This window comes from Lampris incognitus, chromosome 5 (genome assembly GCF_029633865.1).
Source record: "Lampris incognitus isolate fLamInc1 chromosome 5, fLamInc1.hap2, whole genome shotgun sequence".
Lineage (NCBI taxonomy): Eukaryota > Metazoa > Chordata > Actinopteri > Lampriformes > Lampridae > Lampris > Lampris incognitus.
Window position 1 is genome coordinate 17831769 of NC_079215.1, and position 18477 is coordinate 17850245.

At 40.2% G+C, this 18477-nt stretch overlaps 1 protein-coding gene across 1 annotated transcript in view; it reads left to right on the forward strand.

The window, feature by feature from the left end:
• Positions 1-18477, forward strand: part of strn (striatin, calmodulin binding protein) — a 97728-nt gene that overhangs the window by 43027 nt on the left and 36224 nt on the right. Inside the window, exons 3-5 of the mRNA XM_056279708.1 lie at positions 2761-2834; positions 4461-4545; positions 15448-15618. Coding sequence (XP_056135683.1) covers positions 2761-2834; positions 4461-4545; positions 15448-15618 — 330 coding nt within the window. The remainder of the gene's footprint in view (positions 1-2760; positions 2835-4460; positions 4546-15447; positions 15619-18477) is intronic.

Sequence of the window (18477 nt, forward strand, 5' to 3'; positions counted from 1 at the left end):
TAACTAGCCACACCTACACACACACTACACTACTATCTACACTCACACACACACTGGCTCCCCTGGTGGCTGATTTGCAACACACGCACACGCACACACACACACACACGCACACACACCTCAAATTAGGTGGCGCAGTGGTTAGTGCGGTCGCCTCACAGCAAGAAGGTCCTGGGTTCAAGCCCCGGGGTAGTCCAATCCTGGGTGGTCGTCCCAGGTCATCCTCTATGTGGAGTTCAGCCCGCGTCTGCATGGTTTTCCTCCGGGTGCTCCGGTTTCCTCCCACAGTCGAAAGACATGTAGGTCAGATGAATCGGCATTACTAAATTGTCCCTAGGTATGTGTGTGTGTGTGTGTGTGTGTGTGTGTGTGTGTGTGTGTGTGTGTGTGTGTGTGTGTGTGTGTTGGCCTTGTGTGATGGCCTGGCGGCCTGTCTAGGGTGTCTCCCCGCCTGCTGCCCAATGAACTCTGGGATAGGCTCCAGCATCCCTGTGACCCTGAGAGCAGGATAAGTGGTAATGGATGGATGGATGGATGGATAACTCAGATCAGCCGCCAGTGGGGATCTAGTGTAGTGGCTGCTCACCTTGTATGGGGGCTTGAACCTGCATCCTATGCAATATTTTCATCTGAAAGAATGTGTTATGAACTCGGACTCATGGGAAATGCAATTTTCTGGGGGCCAGTCTATTCTTACAGGGCTGATCATAAGCACCTGAACATGAGAAACATAGTCCTTGTGGGTAATTAAACTAGTCTCTCAAGTCATACTTTTTCCTTTTCACATTAGGAACAGCATGGTTTGATTTACAATGCAGACAATTGGAAAAAGTCCTTAAAAGGATAAAAAGAAAAGCAAAAGCAAGTGGGGACATGAGTAAAATTGCAATAAAAGCAGCAGTGAACAAAAAAACTAGAATTAAACAGAGCAGTTGAACCAGACAGCCTTGTCAGATGCTGTTTGTCTCTTATTTAGAGGTTATTTTAAGGATGAAAGTGATTTTATTTAACTTAAGTTCCTTATGCAATGTCAAATCAGGCCTGGTGGCAAAAACACCGTCACCTTTGGTCTGGAGTCTAGACCGTCTCGTGTTTTAATGAGGTTCTTAAAGGATTATTGATTTGTAAACAGAGGAGGGAGCAAATCTTATTTCCCCTCCATCAGCTAATACTGCAGATTGTGCCTGAATCATCTCTGAACCATTTAAAGCTTAACAAATAAGATCAGGCCATTAGTGTGAAAATGATCTGCCAACTCACAAAGAGCAGCTTATCTTCTTATGGAATTATTAGCCGTGACCAGTCACCTAAGCTGCTGATTAGGTGTTTGATTGACAGGTTAGGATGCTGCCTATTGGAGCGTTTGGAGCATGTGAGTCGGGGAAGGCGGAGGGAAGTGAGGAAGTGAGGGAAGCATGTGAGAACGGGGAACACTCTAGAGAGGCGTCTAACATGCGTGTTCTCACAAACACACAGATGCATGCACACGAAAATGATGTTTTCCCTTGCAGGCGACGATCCTGTCAGAAACAGTGTACAGCAATAGAAAAAGTTGTATTGACTGTCATGTTTTGATATTATTTGAAATGTGGTTGATATAGAGTGATATGATTTAGTTGAGTCATATTTTGATATTAGTTATGAAATAATGTTGAGTTTTAGAGTGATACGGTCTAGCTGACAGTCCTATTGTAGTATTAGTTGTAGAATAATGTTCAGTAATAGAATTATGTAATTTAGTTGTCATTCATATTTTGATATGCGGCACGGTGGCTCACTGGTTAGCGCTGTTGCCTCACAGCAAGAAGGTCCTGGGTTCGAACCTCGCGGTTGTCCAATCTTGGGGGTCATCCCAGGTCGTCCTCTGTGTGGAGTTTGCATGTTCTCCCCGTGTCTGCAGTGGGTTTTCTCCAGGTTGCTCCAGTTTCCTCCCACCATCAAAAAGAAATGCATGTCAGGGTTAATACTCCTGTCTGTGCCCCTGACCAGGGCAATGGGAAAAGAACTGGCGTTGGTCCCCGGGCGCAGCATGAAGGCAGTAGCCCACGGCTCCTAGCTACACAGATCACAGCTAGAATGGGTTAATTTGCAGTAACTGAATTTCCCCAAGAGGATTAATAAAGGAAACCTAATTAATATATTAGCTGTAGTGCAACACAGTGTCGTGCTATAGACTGATATGGTCTTGTTGACGGTCACCTAGCCAATAGCAAAAATAAATCATATTGACCATGATAACAAGGTACATGGAAGGATACAGCTGATCCATAGCCACACTCAGGAGTTGCGAGTTGGTGCACTGGCAGGGTTTACTATCACAAGTAGCTCAAAACATATAGAACATGAACCTGAATAATGGAAGTAAACTAAAACAGCCGTCAACTGTCCTGTTATGAACTCCATTCCCTGGTTGTTGCCGGCACACGTTTCAGGGGATGGCTGGTTCGAGCATCGCTGCGACAGATAGAAATGATTTTTAGAATAAACTAATAATCTGCAGCTGCACAAAGTACCGACTCAGCCACTGCTTACTCTCCTACCACAAACAGACACCACCACCACAGACCACTTTTCACAACCTTCATATCTCCTCAAGACATTGAGATCTTCATGTTGTAAAGTTTACATTGTTCATCAGAATCTTGATCAGAGGATGGGCTTGAATTTCCTCACTGTGTGTGTGTGTGTGTGTGTGTGTGTGTGTGTGTGTGTGTGTGTGTGTGTGTGTGTGTGTGTGTGTGTGCGTGTGCTTACCCTCAGGGCAAAATACCATAAGCTAAAATATGGAACAGAGCTGAACCAGGGAGATATGAAGCCTCCTAGTTATGACTCTGGTAAGTAAACTGACCAAAAACTGTTCTGTTTCACTGTTCTCTCTCTCTCTCTCTCTCTCTCTCTCCTCTCTCTCTCTCTCTCTCTCTCTCTCTCTCTCTCTCTCTCTCTCTCTCTCTCTCTCTCTCTCTCTCTCTCTCTCTCTCTCTCTCTCTTTCTCACTCACTCACTCACTCACTCACTCGCTCACTCACTCACTCTCTCACTTGCTTTCTCACTCACTCTCTCACTAGCACTCTCTTACTCTCTGTCACTCTCTCTGTCACTCTCTCACTTGCTCTCTCACTCTTTCTCACACTCTCTCACGCTTTCTCTCTCACTCTCACTCTCTCACTAACTCTCGCCCTCACTTGCTCTCTCTCTCTGTCACTCTCTCACTCACTGTCTCACTCGCTCTGTCTCACTGTCTCTGTCTCACTCTTCCTTTGAATTGACCTGGGGTTCTGTGATGGAAGATGATCTCTTTATTTTGGATGTATTAATGTAAAGGAATGACTTTGTTAATATTGTCATTGATACATTTTGTTTTCCTTTTCAATTATGACCTTTTTTAAAATTCAAAAAATTCTCTCTCGCTCTCATCTCTCTATCTCTCTCTCTCTCTCTCTCTCTTTCTTCCTCCTCTTTGACTGACTTTCTCTCTCTCCCTCTGTTCTAACTTTCTATCTTCTTATCTGTCTGTCTGCCTATGTACTCTCCCTCTCACTTTCTTACAACCTCTTTTTTTAACCTCTACCCTCCTCTTTGTCACCTTGTTGAATTTATGTTCAGACGTCTTGACATGTTAGATGCAAAAAGGAAGTATTTTAAATGCAGCAATGGGTCTATTTCTGTGTTATTTGTCAATGTAATACTTAATGGAGAACTCATGACAGCATACAGTCCACTGGATACACAGTCCATTGGATAAATGTACTGTTTGCAGCAGGACAGACCCCAAATCTGTCTTGCTGCAAACAGTACATTTATCCATGGCTCCATGGCATGGCTCCTATCAACTACGACTGTGTTCCCACGTATTGCTTTTTTAAAACTGAGTGCCCTTTCTTACATAAATGCCAATTGTAAACTGAATTGGGGGGAATAGTGTGATCCTCCCACGTGCTATGTCCCCCTGGCAAAACTCCTCACTCTCAGGTGAAAAGAAGCAGCTGGCGACTCTACATGTATCGGAGGAGGCATGTGGTAGTCTGCAGCCCTCCCTGGATCGGCAGAGGGGGTGGAGCAGCGACCGGGATGGCCCGGAAGATTGTGATAATTGGCCAAATACAATTGGGGAAAAAATGGGGGGAAATCCCAAAACAAAAAAAAGAAGGTTCCAGAATTTTTATTTTTTATTTTTTGTCATTGTTAGCCAATTCCCAGAAACTGTGAGCCAAGGCAGTCAGTATGGAAGCACACTAGTTGTGGCTGGGTAGTGTTGTTAGGATGATTCCGAAGGATTTTGTTTTGTTTTTGTTGACAGTGACAGTTTCTGCAGGTTGTTTTTAAAGGAATAAGTTGCATCATAATTTTGAAAATTATCAGCACAATGTGTGGTTGTTGAAGAAGCACTTTTTCTAGGAAAAGTGTGCAGCTGGCCTTAAACACATTTTGCATTGCCCCCCCCCTGCCCCTCTTTCTCTCAGATGAAGGGAACAGCAGTGAGGTACCAAGCCCCTCCAACAGCAGCCATCAGCTGAGCTGGAAACAGGGTCGTCAGCTCCTCCGACAGTTAGTACCAACACACTGTTTACATACATACATACATACATACACACACACATAAATACATGATGGTCATACTTGCTCATATTTGCATGGACACAAAAACAAATACATGTGTACACAAACATAGTTTATACATAAATGTACACAAACTCACTCACACACACACATACACACACACAAATAAGAGAAACAAATTTCAGGTTAAGTCAAATATATTGGTTGTCTAAATCAAAGTTATAGTCTCGAGGGGCTTTACATGTACGTAAAAAATGTTTCTAAAAAACTGTAAATACGGTAAATAACAATATACAAAAAAGTACTATAAATAACTTGTTAAAATGAGAATATACACACTACTACTACTACTACTACTACTTTCAGCTGCTCCCATTAGGGGTCGCCACAGCGGATCATCCGTTTCCATTTCTTCCTGTCTTCTGCGTCTTCCTCTGTCACAGAATATACACACACATGCACATCTAATGTTTTACCTAATGCAACATGACATGAATATATTGTAAATATATAATGATTATGACATACTCAATATCTGAACTGAAATATTCATGAATGACTCTGCAGACTTGCTTTCATCATAGACAATAGACTAAGGTTTACAAATACAAATAAAATCCCGCGTGATATGGTTACTGCCAATAATTACTGGTAAAGAACTAATCACCAATTTAACACACACATGCACAAGCTTACTCATACACTCTTTGTGCTAATGGTTGTCTGAGATGGGCTTCACTGTTGTCAGCGTTTTAGCTGGTAATGTCATAACATATGGGCATGTTTATATGTGCACGTGAATTTGAGAGACAGTTTTTGTGGCTGAACTGTTTTGAAGTGAAGCCTATGCCAAATGGAATGTTTTGCTTTTTGATTTAGATGTTATCTTTGAATATAGATAATCTTTACTTGAATATGAAATTAAATATGCTTGTTCTCCCTGTTGTGTTTTTGTCTGTTTTGGTTTGCTAGCTAGCTTGCCAAAACATGTTCCATCCACTGTCAAGGGTGTGTAACAAACTAAAGATGTTATCCAAATATGTTAAAAGGAAAATAATTATCTTTGAGTGTGTTTCTTCCATCACTGAGCTCAGCCGCCATGCTTCCTAGTGAGTGTTCATCTAGCTTCAGGCTTTGACAGTCACTGCTTTAACTCAGTGCATCAGTGTTCAATCTCCCTAATTCTGGAAACAGTTTGTTGTAGTTCCAGATTCACCACACAAAGCATGCATTATCGGTGTGTGTGTGTGTGTGTGTGTGTGTGTGTGTGTGTGTGTGTGTGTGTGTGCGCGCGTATGTGTTTTGTTTGGGTGGGATGTGGCGGGTGCAGGCAGGCACTGAACTCCACCAGGGACAGAATCTCTCTATCCCAAAACATGAACCCCCTCAACCAGAGAGTCTGGGTAAAGAAAGAGAGAGAGATATCATAAGAAATATTCTTAATTTCATTGATGAAAATGATGCAATAACTAAATATTTTAAAATTCATCTTTTGTAAGTAAAAACTGATAAAATAATATATATATGTATATATATATATATATATATATATATACGTATATAAACTATATTATATATAACTATATTATATACAACTATATATAACTATATATACACACATACGTATGTAGTTTATAGTATATCTTATATATACATATATTTTATATATATATATATTTTTTTTTATGCTGCAGTTTTTAACAGTAAAATAAACAGGAAAAAGGGGGAAGGGTTAGAGAGAAATGGAGGAGTGAGGAAAGGGGGAGAGGGAGGGAGTAATATACTGTACAAGATGAGAAAAATGCAGGGCGAGAGACAGTTAAAAGGTTTAACAGACCAGAAGCCTCAGTCCTCTACCAGACGGGGCCAGACTGGTGGTGACAAAGACAGACCAAGAATCCACAAAATATAAATCATTAATATGCACCTTTAATGTGTGCCAATCATTTATTCATTGGTTCAGTTGTGTTTTGAACCCACTGAATCCTACTCAAGATTGGAGGAGCATTGGGGATGGAGTGTATCCCAGCATGCATTAGGCCAGGGACAGGGAGCAACTTCTTGGACAGGTTACCAGTCCGTCTTTGTTCTTTTTTAGTCATTGCCAAACTATGATCCCATAAACTCTGTTCTTGGAGAAGGATTTTAATTTTGGCATTGGCAGATTTCACTACAGTAGTTTGTGCATCTGCAATTTTTTCAGTTTTTTGATGCCTCATAAATACTATACCAGTATATAATATCATGAGATTGTGCGATATAAAAAAATTAATGGCCAAATGAGCATTCATTGCCCATTCTTTTTTTTTTCTTCATCTTTTTATTATAAATTCCTCCTATTTTATGTTTGTGGGTTATCTACAGAGGAGTTGTACTTTTAGCAAGCAAGCAAGTTCATTTATATAACGCATTTTGTACACAGGGCAGTTCAATGTGCTTTACACAAATAAAAACAGAAAAGCAACAACCATATGAAATATAATTAAAAGAGAGTAAATAAAAACAAATAGGAACAATAATATATAAAATTTAATTAAAAGAGTACAAAGTGTACAGCACAATGTACTGTACAATAAAATATACTTTGAATTAGTAATTAAAAAGAGTAATATAATTAAAAGACAGGTACTATAAAAAGTAAATACAAAGTACAAAAAAAATAGAATAAAAACATAGTCACTTTCCCACCAGGAGTGACTAGAGATCTACTTCTAGAATTAAAGTGCAGTTGGAATGAGGTGCAAGTTTTAACGCTCAATCATAGGCACAAGAAAAAAGAAGTGCGTTTAACCTAGATTTAAAAAATGCTGTATTTGGGGCACATCTAAGATCTTCTGGTAGTTTGTTCCAGTTGCATGCAGCATAACAGCTACATGCTGCTTCACTGTGTTTGGTTTGGACTCTGGGCTGAACCAGCTGACCTGAGTCCATGGATCTTAGAGCCCTGCCTGGTTTGTACTCTTCTGTCAGTGATGTATTCTGGGCCTACACCATTCAGTGATTTGTAGACAAGTAGCAGCACTTTGAAATCTATTCTGTAACTAACTGGAAGGCAGTGTAAAGATTTCAGGACTGGAGTAATGTGCTCTGTTCTCTTGGTCCTGGTTAAAACTCTAGCAGCAGCATTCTGAATAAGCTGCAACTGTTTAATGCTCTTTTTGGGAAGACCAGTTAAGAGACCATTACAGTAATAAATTCTACTGGAGATAAAAGCATGGATGAGCTTCTCTTGGTCATTTTGGGATACCAGACCCTTGATTCTGGCTATATTTTTAAGATGATAGAAGGCTGTTTTAGTGATTGCTTTGATATGGCTGGTGAACATGAGATCTGAGTCTATTAAAACACCAAGGTTTCAGACTTGGTCTTTGGTTTTTAGAGCTCGAGACTTGAGTTGTTCATTTATAATAGTAATAATCTCTGTTTTTTCCTTATTCAATTGAAGAAAGTTTTGGCTCAGCCGATTATTTATCTGCTCCAAACAGTGACACAGTGAGTCAATTAGGCTGAGATCATCAGCTGAGAGAGCCAGCTATATCTGATTATCATCTGCATAACTATGGTAATCCATGTTGTTGTTCTGAACAATTTGGCCTAAAGACAGCATGTATAGATTAAACAAGAGAGGCCCAAGAACTGATCCCTGGGGGATTCCACATGGCATAGCCACTCTATCAGATTCATAACTGCCAATGGTGACAAAGTAACTTTGGTCTTCTAAATAAGACCTGGACCAATTAAGGACTGCTCCGGAAAGTCCTACCCAATGTTCCAGCCTGTCCAACAGCATTCTGTGATCTACAGTGTCAAATGCCGCACTGAGGATCAAGTAAAACCAGAACAGATATTTTACCTGAGTATTCAGCCATATGTCCTTTAACACTTTTGTAAGAGCTGTTTCGGTACTGTGGTTAGGTCGGAAACCTGATTTATATTTGTCAAAATTACCATTTGAATTAAAAAAGATTGCTGAGTTGATTGGAAACTACTTTCTCGATGATCTTAGCTATAAAAGGAAGATTTGAAATGGGTCTATAGTTATGTAGCCGGGTGGTAAATCTGTTAAATATATTAAATGATTTTCCACTTAAATTTAGTATAGTTTAACTGTTAGTATATGTAATTGTTACACTGTCAAGCCATGTAAAATGTCATTTGATGTATTTAAATCGTGAAGCAGATTGTGAGTGTATTTTTATAGTTTTGGTTGTCATTGCATGTTTTGACCAGTAAGTGGCAGTGTTGCGGACTTTTATTGTAACTCCGTGCAAGTTATCCAAGTGCATCTTGGGTACTCTTTCTGCAAGTTATCCAAGTGCATCTTGGGTATTCTTCCTTTTTTCTTGCGTGAACCACCTGAAGATTTCAGTGTGACGGTGCTATGACTCCGTAGTAAGTAAGGGTAAATATCTTGTGAAATATACCTGTAACATTATTCCAAACAATATTGTATGTCGGTAATTTGACACGATGGTTTGATTTAGACGCTACTGGAGTTGATGTTCGGGGATTTTGGGCGCGAGCCGTCGACCGCTGTTCGCCATTGCAGGCATGACAAGGTAATGTTGGCGTGCATAAAGCCACACCATGCCATTGTATTTGGGATGTAAGGGAAATGTAAAGGTTTTATATGCATTTTAATTCTGTTTAAAGGTAACTGACAGAGTGAGAAGTTGCGCAATCTTCAGGAAGTTCTACATGTCTTTGTTAAACCCTGTTTAACATACATAGTCCACTGCCGTATTTTGCACCGTATTTTGTATTTTGTATTTGTTATTTTCCTTTTAAAATCTTTTCTGTTAAACTTGCCACATCTGTGAACATTTATGAGCTGTTTGCTCGAAAGACACAGGAATTTATGCACTCAGTAAAACGATCTGCATTCGAAGGTTCAAACAATAAAATTAAAGCTACAAGAACCCCGGAAGTAATTGTGTCCTGTGTGGCATCTAATTCCACGGGCTACATAATTTTGGTACCAGGAGTGGGGTGGAGCGACCGTAAGGCCATCGGAAGCGTATGCGCCCTGAGGCGTGAAGGAGCTGATATGCTTAAGCGCGGGGACGCGCTTCCCGAAGGAGGGGGGTAGTGTAACGTGCATGGATAAGAAGACACGCTGGCCGCTGGCTCGCGGGTCGGACCCTTTAGTCCAGTGTTTCTCAACCGGGGGTCCGCGGACCCCTAGTGGTCCGTGGTGTAATTGCAAGGGGTCCGTGAAAATAAAATATCTTTATAAAAAAGATCCTATGACTTTTATAGAAATAGGATTATTTTACTCAAATGTGACTGAGACCTTTATCTACCTAAACTATAAAGGGTAACAGGACTTTTTTCTCCAATTACATGTTTCACAAGTGTAATTTATTGTATTTTAATTAGAGATCTCGCTCCCGTTTGCATTGTTAAAAGTTACTGCATTAAGATTCTGTTGTTACATATATCTGAAAGTTACTGAATACATATTCTGTTTCGTTACATATATCTGAAAGTTACTGCATAAGAATTCTGTTTTGTTAACTATATCTAAGTTACAACTGAAAGCTCTTATTTTTGCCCCAAAGAGTGAATAAATGCTATAATGCAATTTAAAATGCAGTTTCTACTGTTTCTATCAAATTGCAACCCCCCTCCCCCAAGATCAGGTGGAGGGGTCCTCAGGGTAGATCAAAAATACGCAGGGGGTCCAGGACCCCAAAAAGGTTGAGAACCACTGCTTTAGTCGAGCGGTTAGCGATGCCTCCTGCGGTGCGGGCGATACGGGTTAGCTTCCCGGCCGCGGCAGTTCCTGTGGTTGCGTTGTCCCCCGAATTCGCTACAGTTATTTAACACAGAGGTATCCAGAGTTCTCTTTTTTAGGAGTCGCTTAATGGCAGCTATTTTTAGTGACATGGGGAAAGTGCCTGATAGCAGTGAGCTATTAACTATTTGATGTAACTCCGTTTTTACAGAGTTAGAAATAGTTAGAAAAAAAATCAGATGGCAGTGTGTCGAGACAACATGTTGATGAGTTAAGATGCCGATGCTGTTTACGCTAGAGTTTCTTGATCAGTGGTATTAAATTGTGACACAATGACCAGATTATTTCTAGGTGGTAATAGAGACTGCATAGTTTTATAGTTTGACTGTGTCGTGTTGATGGTCTGTTTTTTCACCAAAAAAGCAAGCAAATTCATTACATTTCTCTGTGGAGAGGAGTTCTGGGGCTATCTGTTTTGGGGGGTTTGTAAGCTTGTCAACCATGGCAAATAGATTGCGGGTATTATTAATGCTCCTGTTAATCAAATTAGAAAAATGTAGCTAGCTGTCTAGCCTTGCATAACTCATAATTAAAATTATAAAGGTTTTGTGTATACAAGTCGTAGTGGATTTGAAGTTTAGTTTTCCTCCATTTGCATTCGGATTTCCTGCATTCTCTTTTCAAGGCTTTTACCATCATGGCATTTCTCCAAGGTGCCTTCTTTTTGCTCAGAGTTTTCTTGACTTTTACCGGTGCAACAACATCCATGACATTCAGAATTTTCAAGTTAAAATTATCCAGGAGTACAACAACTTACTCTGAATTCATGGTTTGTGACATAGTTATTGTCTCCATTAGACAAATTCCTAACTGTAAAGTTAATGTGACATTAAGTCTTAGTCTCTCTTCATCTGTATTTTTTTTCACTTTACATATTCTTTCTTAGAACATTGCTGCTCAATGTGTTTTCTAGATTTTTGCCACCATGGCTGCTTGTATTTTGGGCTGTTGCGTTTTTTGTTTTCGTGTGTTGGTCGGCGGGGTGTTTGTGTGTGTGTGTGTGTGTGTGTGTGTGTGTTTGTTTGTTTGCATGAGCAGAGACAGTGAGAGCAGGACAATGTGTCAGGGACAGTGAATGGAAGATTGTGTGAAGCCGTTGAGTCCTGCGATCGGAGAGGCTGGTACAGAAAGAAAGAGCGAGTGTGTGTGTGTGTGTGTGAGAGAGAGAGAGAGAGAGAGGACAACTTTACTCCTTTCTCTGTCTGCTCGCCTCCTCCTCCTCCCTTCGTTTCGGTAGAAGCACACACAAGATGCCTTTCAGGCTAAATCTCTGATCTTGGGACAGAATCTGAACCATTTTAAACTTTTTCCTGGGAGGTGAATCGGATCCTTGATTTAGCTGCATACTCCGGGGAGGTACAGTATTTCTAATGCGTTTGTTTTCCTTTGCTGCCCGTTGTTCACGTCTGATTTGATTCTGTAGTGGGGAAAAAAAGGGGTTGGTTTTACAGTGATGGTCGGGGTAATAATGGAGGTACAGGGTAGATAAACGGGGCATAGCAAGGCAATAACCTTGCTCGGCGAAGGGTTGACATTCTCTGTGTAGCTCAATGGGCAGAACATAGTGCCAGCTGTACCAGGGTTAGCTGGTTTTGACAAAAAAGGAGATCAAATAACATGAATAAAAATGGATTTATAATCAACTTGCCCATTGGAATACGGTCGCTATTTCTCTTAACCTTTGTCCTCCTTACACTTGATTCCTTGCAGTGTTTTAGGATTTTAAGCTTATTGTGCTCTTGCTCACAGTATAAATCATTGAGTAAGCCTAACATGTAAATTTAAATGTCAAAGGGTATGCAGAAACAAATAAATATAAAGATGTGCCTCTGCGTGTTTTTTGTAGGTTTTTGGTTTGCAGGAACTCATGGCCTATGAGCCAGTAATGCACCAACGACACTGCCTTGAAAAGCATGTGTCATTGGTTGTTTTGGAAGTGACAGATATTCTGTCACTGAGTTAAGCTGAACGCACTAGTTTTATTAATCCCAATACATCAGATTCTTTGAAGAGTAACTAAAGCCTTGCCCATTTTAGTGAGTTTGCTGACATCTACATGCTAAAAACCATCTAAAGGTTAAAAATATGTCAGGGTGGTCTTTGTACTCTGTGATGTAAACATAGCAGGATAAACACAGCTGCAGATATTAAAATTAATAATGGATAATGATAATATAATAATAATAATTAATAACATGATTTGGGTGTGCCAGCACATCTATGACCATTGACAGACAGTCACAGAGCCAGAACTAACAATTGTCAATAATAATGTCAATGCTGGTTATTTGGCACACCTATGTCCAACAGACCCATATCTTAAAATGGGGTCGTATAAGGTACTTATCTATAGTCAGTGTATTACCTACAGTAGATGACAGTCGGCACACCTGCAAGTTGGAGAAGCAGGCAGGAGTGCGGGCAGGGTCAGCAAGCAATGTACTAATGTGGAAGGAGCCCAAAAAGAAAATGTAGTTTAGCCACCTAAAAAAAGGTTCACCTAAAAAAAAAAATCAATATCAGTTTAAGTGTGCGCTATGTTTAGGATAGTTTCACCGTTTTACCTTGCCATCAGACAGTCCTTTTTTTGGCACTATATTTTCTCAACCATAGAACTTCTGTATTCCTATGCATAAGCACAGCTTATTAAGTGTTGTAATGGAACCAACAGGATACTATTGATGTGTGAAATGACTGGGGACACTACACTGTATGAGGCTGAAGTTATTGAATATTTTTGTTGTATCTCTTTTTGGTGTTGCAATTTAGACTGTCCTTGCACACTTGTCTCACAGCTGGCTGTACATAAAAACTAATGTTATTTGTCCAGCTCGGAGGACTGCTTGTTTAGGTGAAACATAGGTTGTAGCTCATCTACCTTACCATGGTAGGAAAGAGGCATTGTTTGTGTTTTAACAACATTTTGCTTATGAGTTATTGATCCGGGAAGTTTGAATCAGTGAAAAAATTTCCAACTTAAGTGTGTAAGTCATTTCATTTATTTACCCCCCCCCCTTTATCTCCCCAACTGTACCTGGCCAATTACCCCACTCTTTCGAGCTACACATGCCTCCCCCGCTACATGTGGAGCCGTTTCTTTTCACCTGACAGTGAGGAGTTTCACCAGTTCCCCCTCCCCACCGAACAGGCGCCCAGACCGACCAGAGGAGGTGCTAGTGCAGTGACCAGGACACATAACCACATCTGGCTTCCCACCTGCAGACACAGCTAATTGTCTGTAGGGTTGCCCAAACAAGCCGGAGGTAACACGGGGATTCAAACCAACGATCCCTGTGTTGGTAGGCAATGGAATAGACTGCTATGCTACCCGGATGTCCCCTATCATTTCATTTATTTGTAGGCAGTTAACGGTATTGGTTACAGCAGTGTTCTTCAGCAAGTGTCTATCTGGCTTATTTGGTGGTGGTTTTACATAATCCTCTTGAGAAAAATTATCACTGCGAATGTAGAGATGTCTCAGTGTTGCGGGTGGATTGTTGATGTCTATATTCAATGCAACTAGCCACAGCTGTCTCAGGCCAATATCCCTCAGTGGAAGATGATAAAATCTGTATGGTGATGAAGACAGTTCTTTGTTTGAACATCCCGGAAAAGCACAAGCACGTACCATCCTTGAAATCTTTAGAAAGGTGACATTTGATTTCGGTCTGATCTCACAACAGCACTCTCTGACCAAAACAGCTGATCTGCAGACAGCGTAATACAATGCATGCTGCACAGCTGTGCTTATGCATAGGAATACGGAAGTTCTGCAGTTGAGAAAATTTAGTGCTAGGAAAAAGGGCTGTCTGGCAGCAAGGTAAAGTGGTGAAAAATATTCTAAATATAGCTTACACTTAAAGTGATATATAGGTGTTTTTTTAGGTGGGCCTTTTTTTAGGTGGCTAAAATACATTTTGTTTCTGGCCCCTTCCACAGCAGCACATTGCTTGCTGACCCTGCCTATACTCCTGCCTGCTTCTCCAAACTGTGGGTTTGCCAATTGCCATCCATAGTCAGTGTAGGTAATACACTGACTATGGATAAGTACCTCATACAACCCTGCTTCCAAAAATCCGAACTATATCTTTGATAACACTATCTGCAGCTGTGTTTACCCTGCTGTACTAACATCAGAGTACCTAGACCAGTCTGCCATGTTTTTAACAGATGGTTTTAACTTTTAGGTGGTATGCTTAGTACCTTGCACTGTATTGCATTACATTATTTTATTTTTAAATCTTTATAATATACTGCTGCTATATTTTAGCCCTTAGATGTAACATTTTGTATGTCTTATCATTAGTGGTCTGCAGTCTTCCTCTGTAGTGTCGGTTTGGAGTTGTTGCATAGTTTGAACCCATCATGTGTTATTTTGTTATATTCACACAGTCTTCACCTACATACTTAACTCAAACTGTCTGCTAGAAATATCCTAGCACCATAGAGAAAGTGTTTGGAGGCTGGCGGGTTTTACCGCGGTCTTTCCCAACTTTGCACATTATTTCATATCTTGGAATATTTGTTTTCATTTTGTGTTATGCTTTTTATTTTTATCTATTTCTATTAGCTTTTCTTCTGTTCCTACAAAGCGTTAATTTTTCTCAAGGAATTTGTCGTCAGACTAATCTTTTTCCTTCTGGAGCTGTGTCCCTATGTTTTTCTATATGCCTTAGTTTGTTGTTTGGCTGATATGTTGTGAAAGCCCTTACTCTTGTTTTTATTTTATTTTGGCAGCTTTAGCCTTTATCGAAAGTTAAGGAACTTGAAATGAAGTGTAGAACGAGAATGCACGTCAAGGTTGATGTTCCAGATTCAAACCTAGAACATTGCATTCAGGCCTGAGTTTACATGGTATGCACTTTCCTTGTTGAGCCACCAAGATGTCCGTTTTTTTCATGTTTTTCTTTTTTTAATGTCATGATTGTGATATTGTTACATTACACAAGTCTGTTACTTGTAATGGATTATATGGGAAGAAATACTAATAAATCAGTGAGTTTCAGCAATTTGTTTTGAGTTAACACTGTTCTTAAAAAGTTTCTTTCACCTTTGACCATTTCTGGACCCTGTGCTCTCTTTTCTTCCTCCAGGTACCTCCAGGAGGTTGGCTACACTGACACGATTTTGGATGTGAAGTCACAGAGGGTGCGGGCACTGTTAGGCCTTGCTGGAGATTCGGGAGAGAAACCTTCAGACAAGAAAGCCGAGCCAATGGTGAACGGCACAGAGCCATCCTCACTGAAAGACAGCGGCATGATCAGGTATGAAGCTAAGCGTAATGAGATCTTTTTGGCTGGACCGGCCAGCAGAACCAGCCCTACAAATGTGAATGTCCCTGACTGACTGAGTAATCATGTTTAGAGTGACTGACTGAGTGATAAGTTTGACACGATTGGGCTGCTGGATCAGGTGACCAACGACGTCACTGAAGTTACACGATTGGTTAGCTGAGCAGCGAGAGGCATGAGGGAGAGCGCACAGTTAAAGCACCCCAGATAACAATCACGCTGACAAAACATTCACTGACGAATTCACAAAAGGATTGCACGGCTTTTGCGGCCGCTAAACCTGCACAAATGAGACGAAAAGAAACTGTTTAATTCTCAAAGCATCTGCAGAGGGTGAAATGCACCCCTAACTGTGCTGCCAAGCAAACAGCGGTGGTGCTCCGGTGCAGTATCACTTTTTGATTTAACTGAGACCGAAATCATTCACAGTTACAGGTTACCAGGTCTACCAATTCTTGCTATACTTGATGACATCAAGGATGACATTGAGCCTGTCTACTGTGTTCTTGGTGCAAAGCCACCATTTATACTTTGCCACATGGATAATTGCAATCAGATGCAAAACAAGGGCAAATTGCACTCAGCTGCAAAACTTTGAGTGTGTTTGCGCTGTAATATCATTAGCACAATATCTTCTGTGAATTGGACCTTGAGATGGGGCAGCTAGCAGTTGGCAAGTGATGCATATTCATGGTGCTATCAGCAGCTGCAATCCAATTTTTGTGAATTCGCCTGTCAACACAGAGTGAGTCTTAGAAAATCGAGAGACATCCGCAGATAGCAACAGATGAAAGAGCAGGGGGAGTTAACAGATAATTAGAATAGTTATACTCACAATTAAATTACGTTTTCTTACAAATCAAACATCGCAAGATATGAGTGGAAAGTGTTGTTCTTGTAACTGCATTTATAACTTTTTACTCGAATGTAGCTTAATCATGTCATGTGGTATGCTACTTCAGTGCACTTAACAACAAATATTACTGGGACCACTAAAGAACATGTAATATCCAGGAATTCACATTATAGACACTACCACTGACTATTCCTGTAACAAACTGGCCACAATTTCGAACACTGCCCATACAAGGTCCAGCCATATACTAGGTTTTTACCTAGTTTTGTTTATTAATATCAGAGAAAAACTGCTGTCACAGCCTCACGAGCCCAAACAGTCTTGCAGGTCAGTTAGAGTGATCTTTCTTGTGAATTGGTCTGGCCTCTTTCTTAGTGACAGCAATTTCCTGAAGGTGGACATGTCCAAAAATTAGATGGTCCAGTCACGGCTTTGAAGACTGATCTAAAGGAATTACATAGCTGAGGCAAGACTAGGAGTGTACTGGTTCATGTGTTGGCACCGTTATTGTTTGGCACAGGTCTTGGTTCACAGAACATGGTACACCTTTAATGGACCACAGAGTTGCAGAAGAAGCTCTGTTTGTGTCTAGTGCATCTGTTGTGTCTGTTCGTGTCTGTGTTAATAAACGTAGGCTGTATGTGTGCATTTCTGACTAGGCTGTAGCCTATAGAGGATTTCTGTTTTTGCTTTAGACTATGTGGGAAATGGGATAACCTCTGAAACCTCTTAGGTAAACCTCCAAAACTGCGAGCGCAGTCTCTAATTAAACAAAGTGATGTGTATTAAACTGTGAGTAAAATTACACACAGACTGCCACTCTGCATAGTGTGCAGTTAATCCACAAAAATGTAAAATACAGTGTTTTAGGGTCGTATTGTTTAAGAGGACATGGCAAAAAACAATAAGTGCATTATTTTTGCCAGTTCATCTTGTAACATTTTTGTGAGTTTATTAAATAATCTTCTAATAAAACTTATCAAAGGAAGTCCTCAACTCTTTGCAGTCATGACTCTTCAATTATTTGTGATGAAATTTGAGAATCTTCTGCAGGAAAAAAGTTTAATTAAGTCACACTAAAAAAGCCCCCCCCCTTTTTTTAAATAATGAACAAAAAAAAGAATCCAAACCATGATCCAAAAACTGAGTTATGGGCCGAGCCATGAATTTAGTGAGCCGTTACATCCTTTGGCTTGACACAGCAACATTTTTAACAACAATGGTGGCATTCATGACTGAGTAGTGTTAATTTTGTCCGCTGTTTTTTTTTTTTTTTTTTTTTGGTCTTAGTCTTGTGTCAAATGTCCTTGTTAGTTTTTATCATATTTGGTCAACCTCATCCTGTTTTTTGAGTCAAGTTTCATTGACCAAAAGTCTGGTTATTTTAGTCTTTCCTTTTAGTCTTTTTTAGCCATCAGATTGAACATTTCATTTCAGTCAATCTAGTCTAGCCAAAACCAATAAAAAAAATTTTTTGTCATTTTAGTCAAACTTATTTCACATAAGATTTTCATTATCTGATGAAAAACACAGATAGACTATAAAACACAGCCTACATAATTCAACACCACTGCCTTACTAGTTGGCTTAATATAGCTTAAAATAAACAACACTAGCACCGAGACATTAACCTACCTCAGTGTCTTGGTGGTGAGCCTTAGTAAGGTGTCTCTCAAGTTTGTGGTATTCTTACCAGCTATTTTCGGGCCACATTGCTTCCCTTCTGATAAAGCAATGCATTCAGGTTTGGTTTTTTTTTTTTGGTTTTTTTTTTTCCCTCAGCTTCATTGTAGTGAAAATGGGCCCAAATATCAGCTCGTTCGTTTCTCCCAAGCCCTCTGTTGTCTTCATTGTTAACATCAACTTGCTTTCTGAAGAATAGTTGATGCCCTCCTCACTGCCTACCTGTCAACGCTGGGCTTTGAAAATAAGGGAGATCTTGCGGGACCCCACCTGGCCATAATTTTGACATTTTG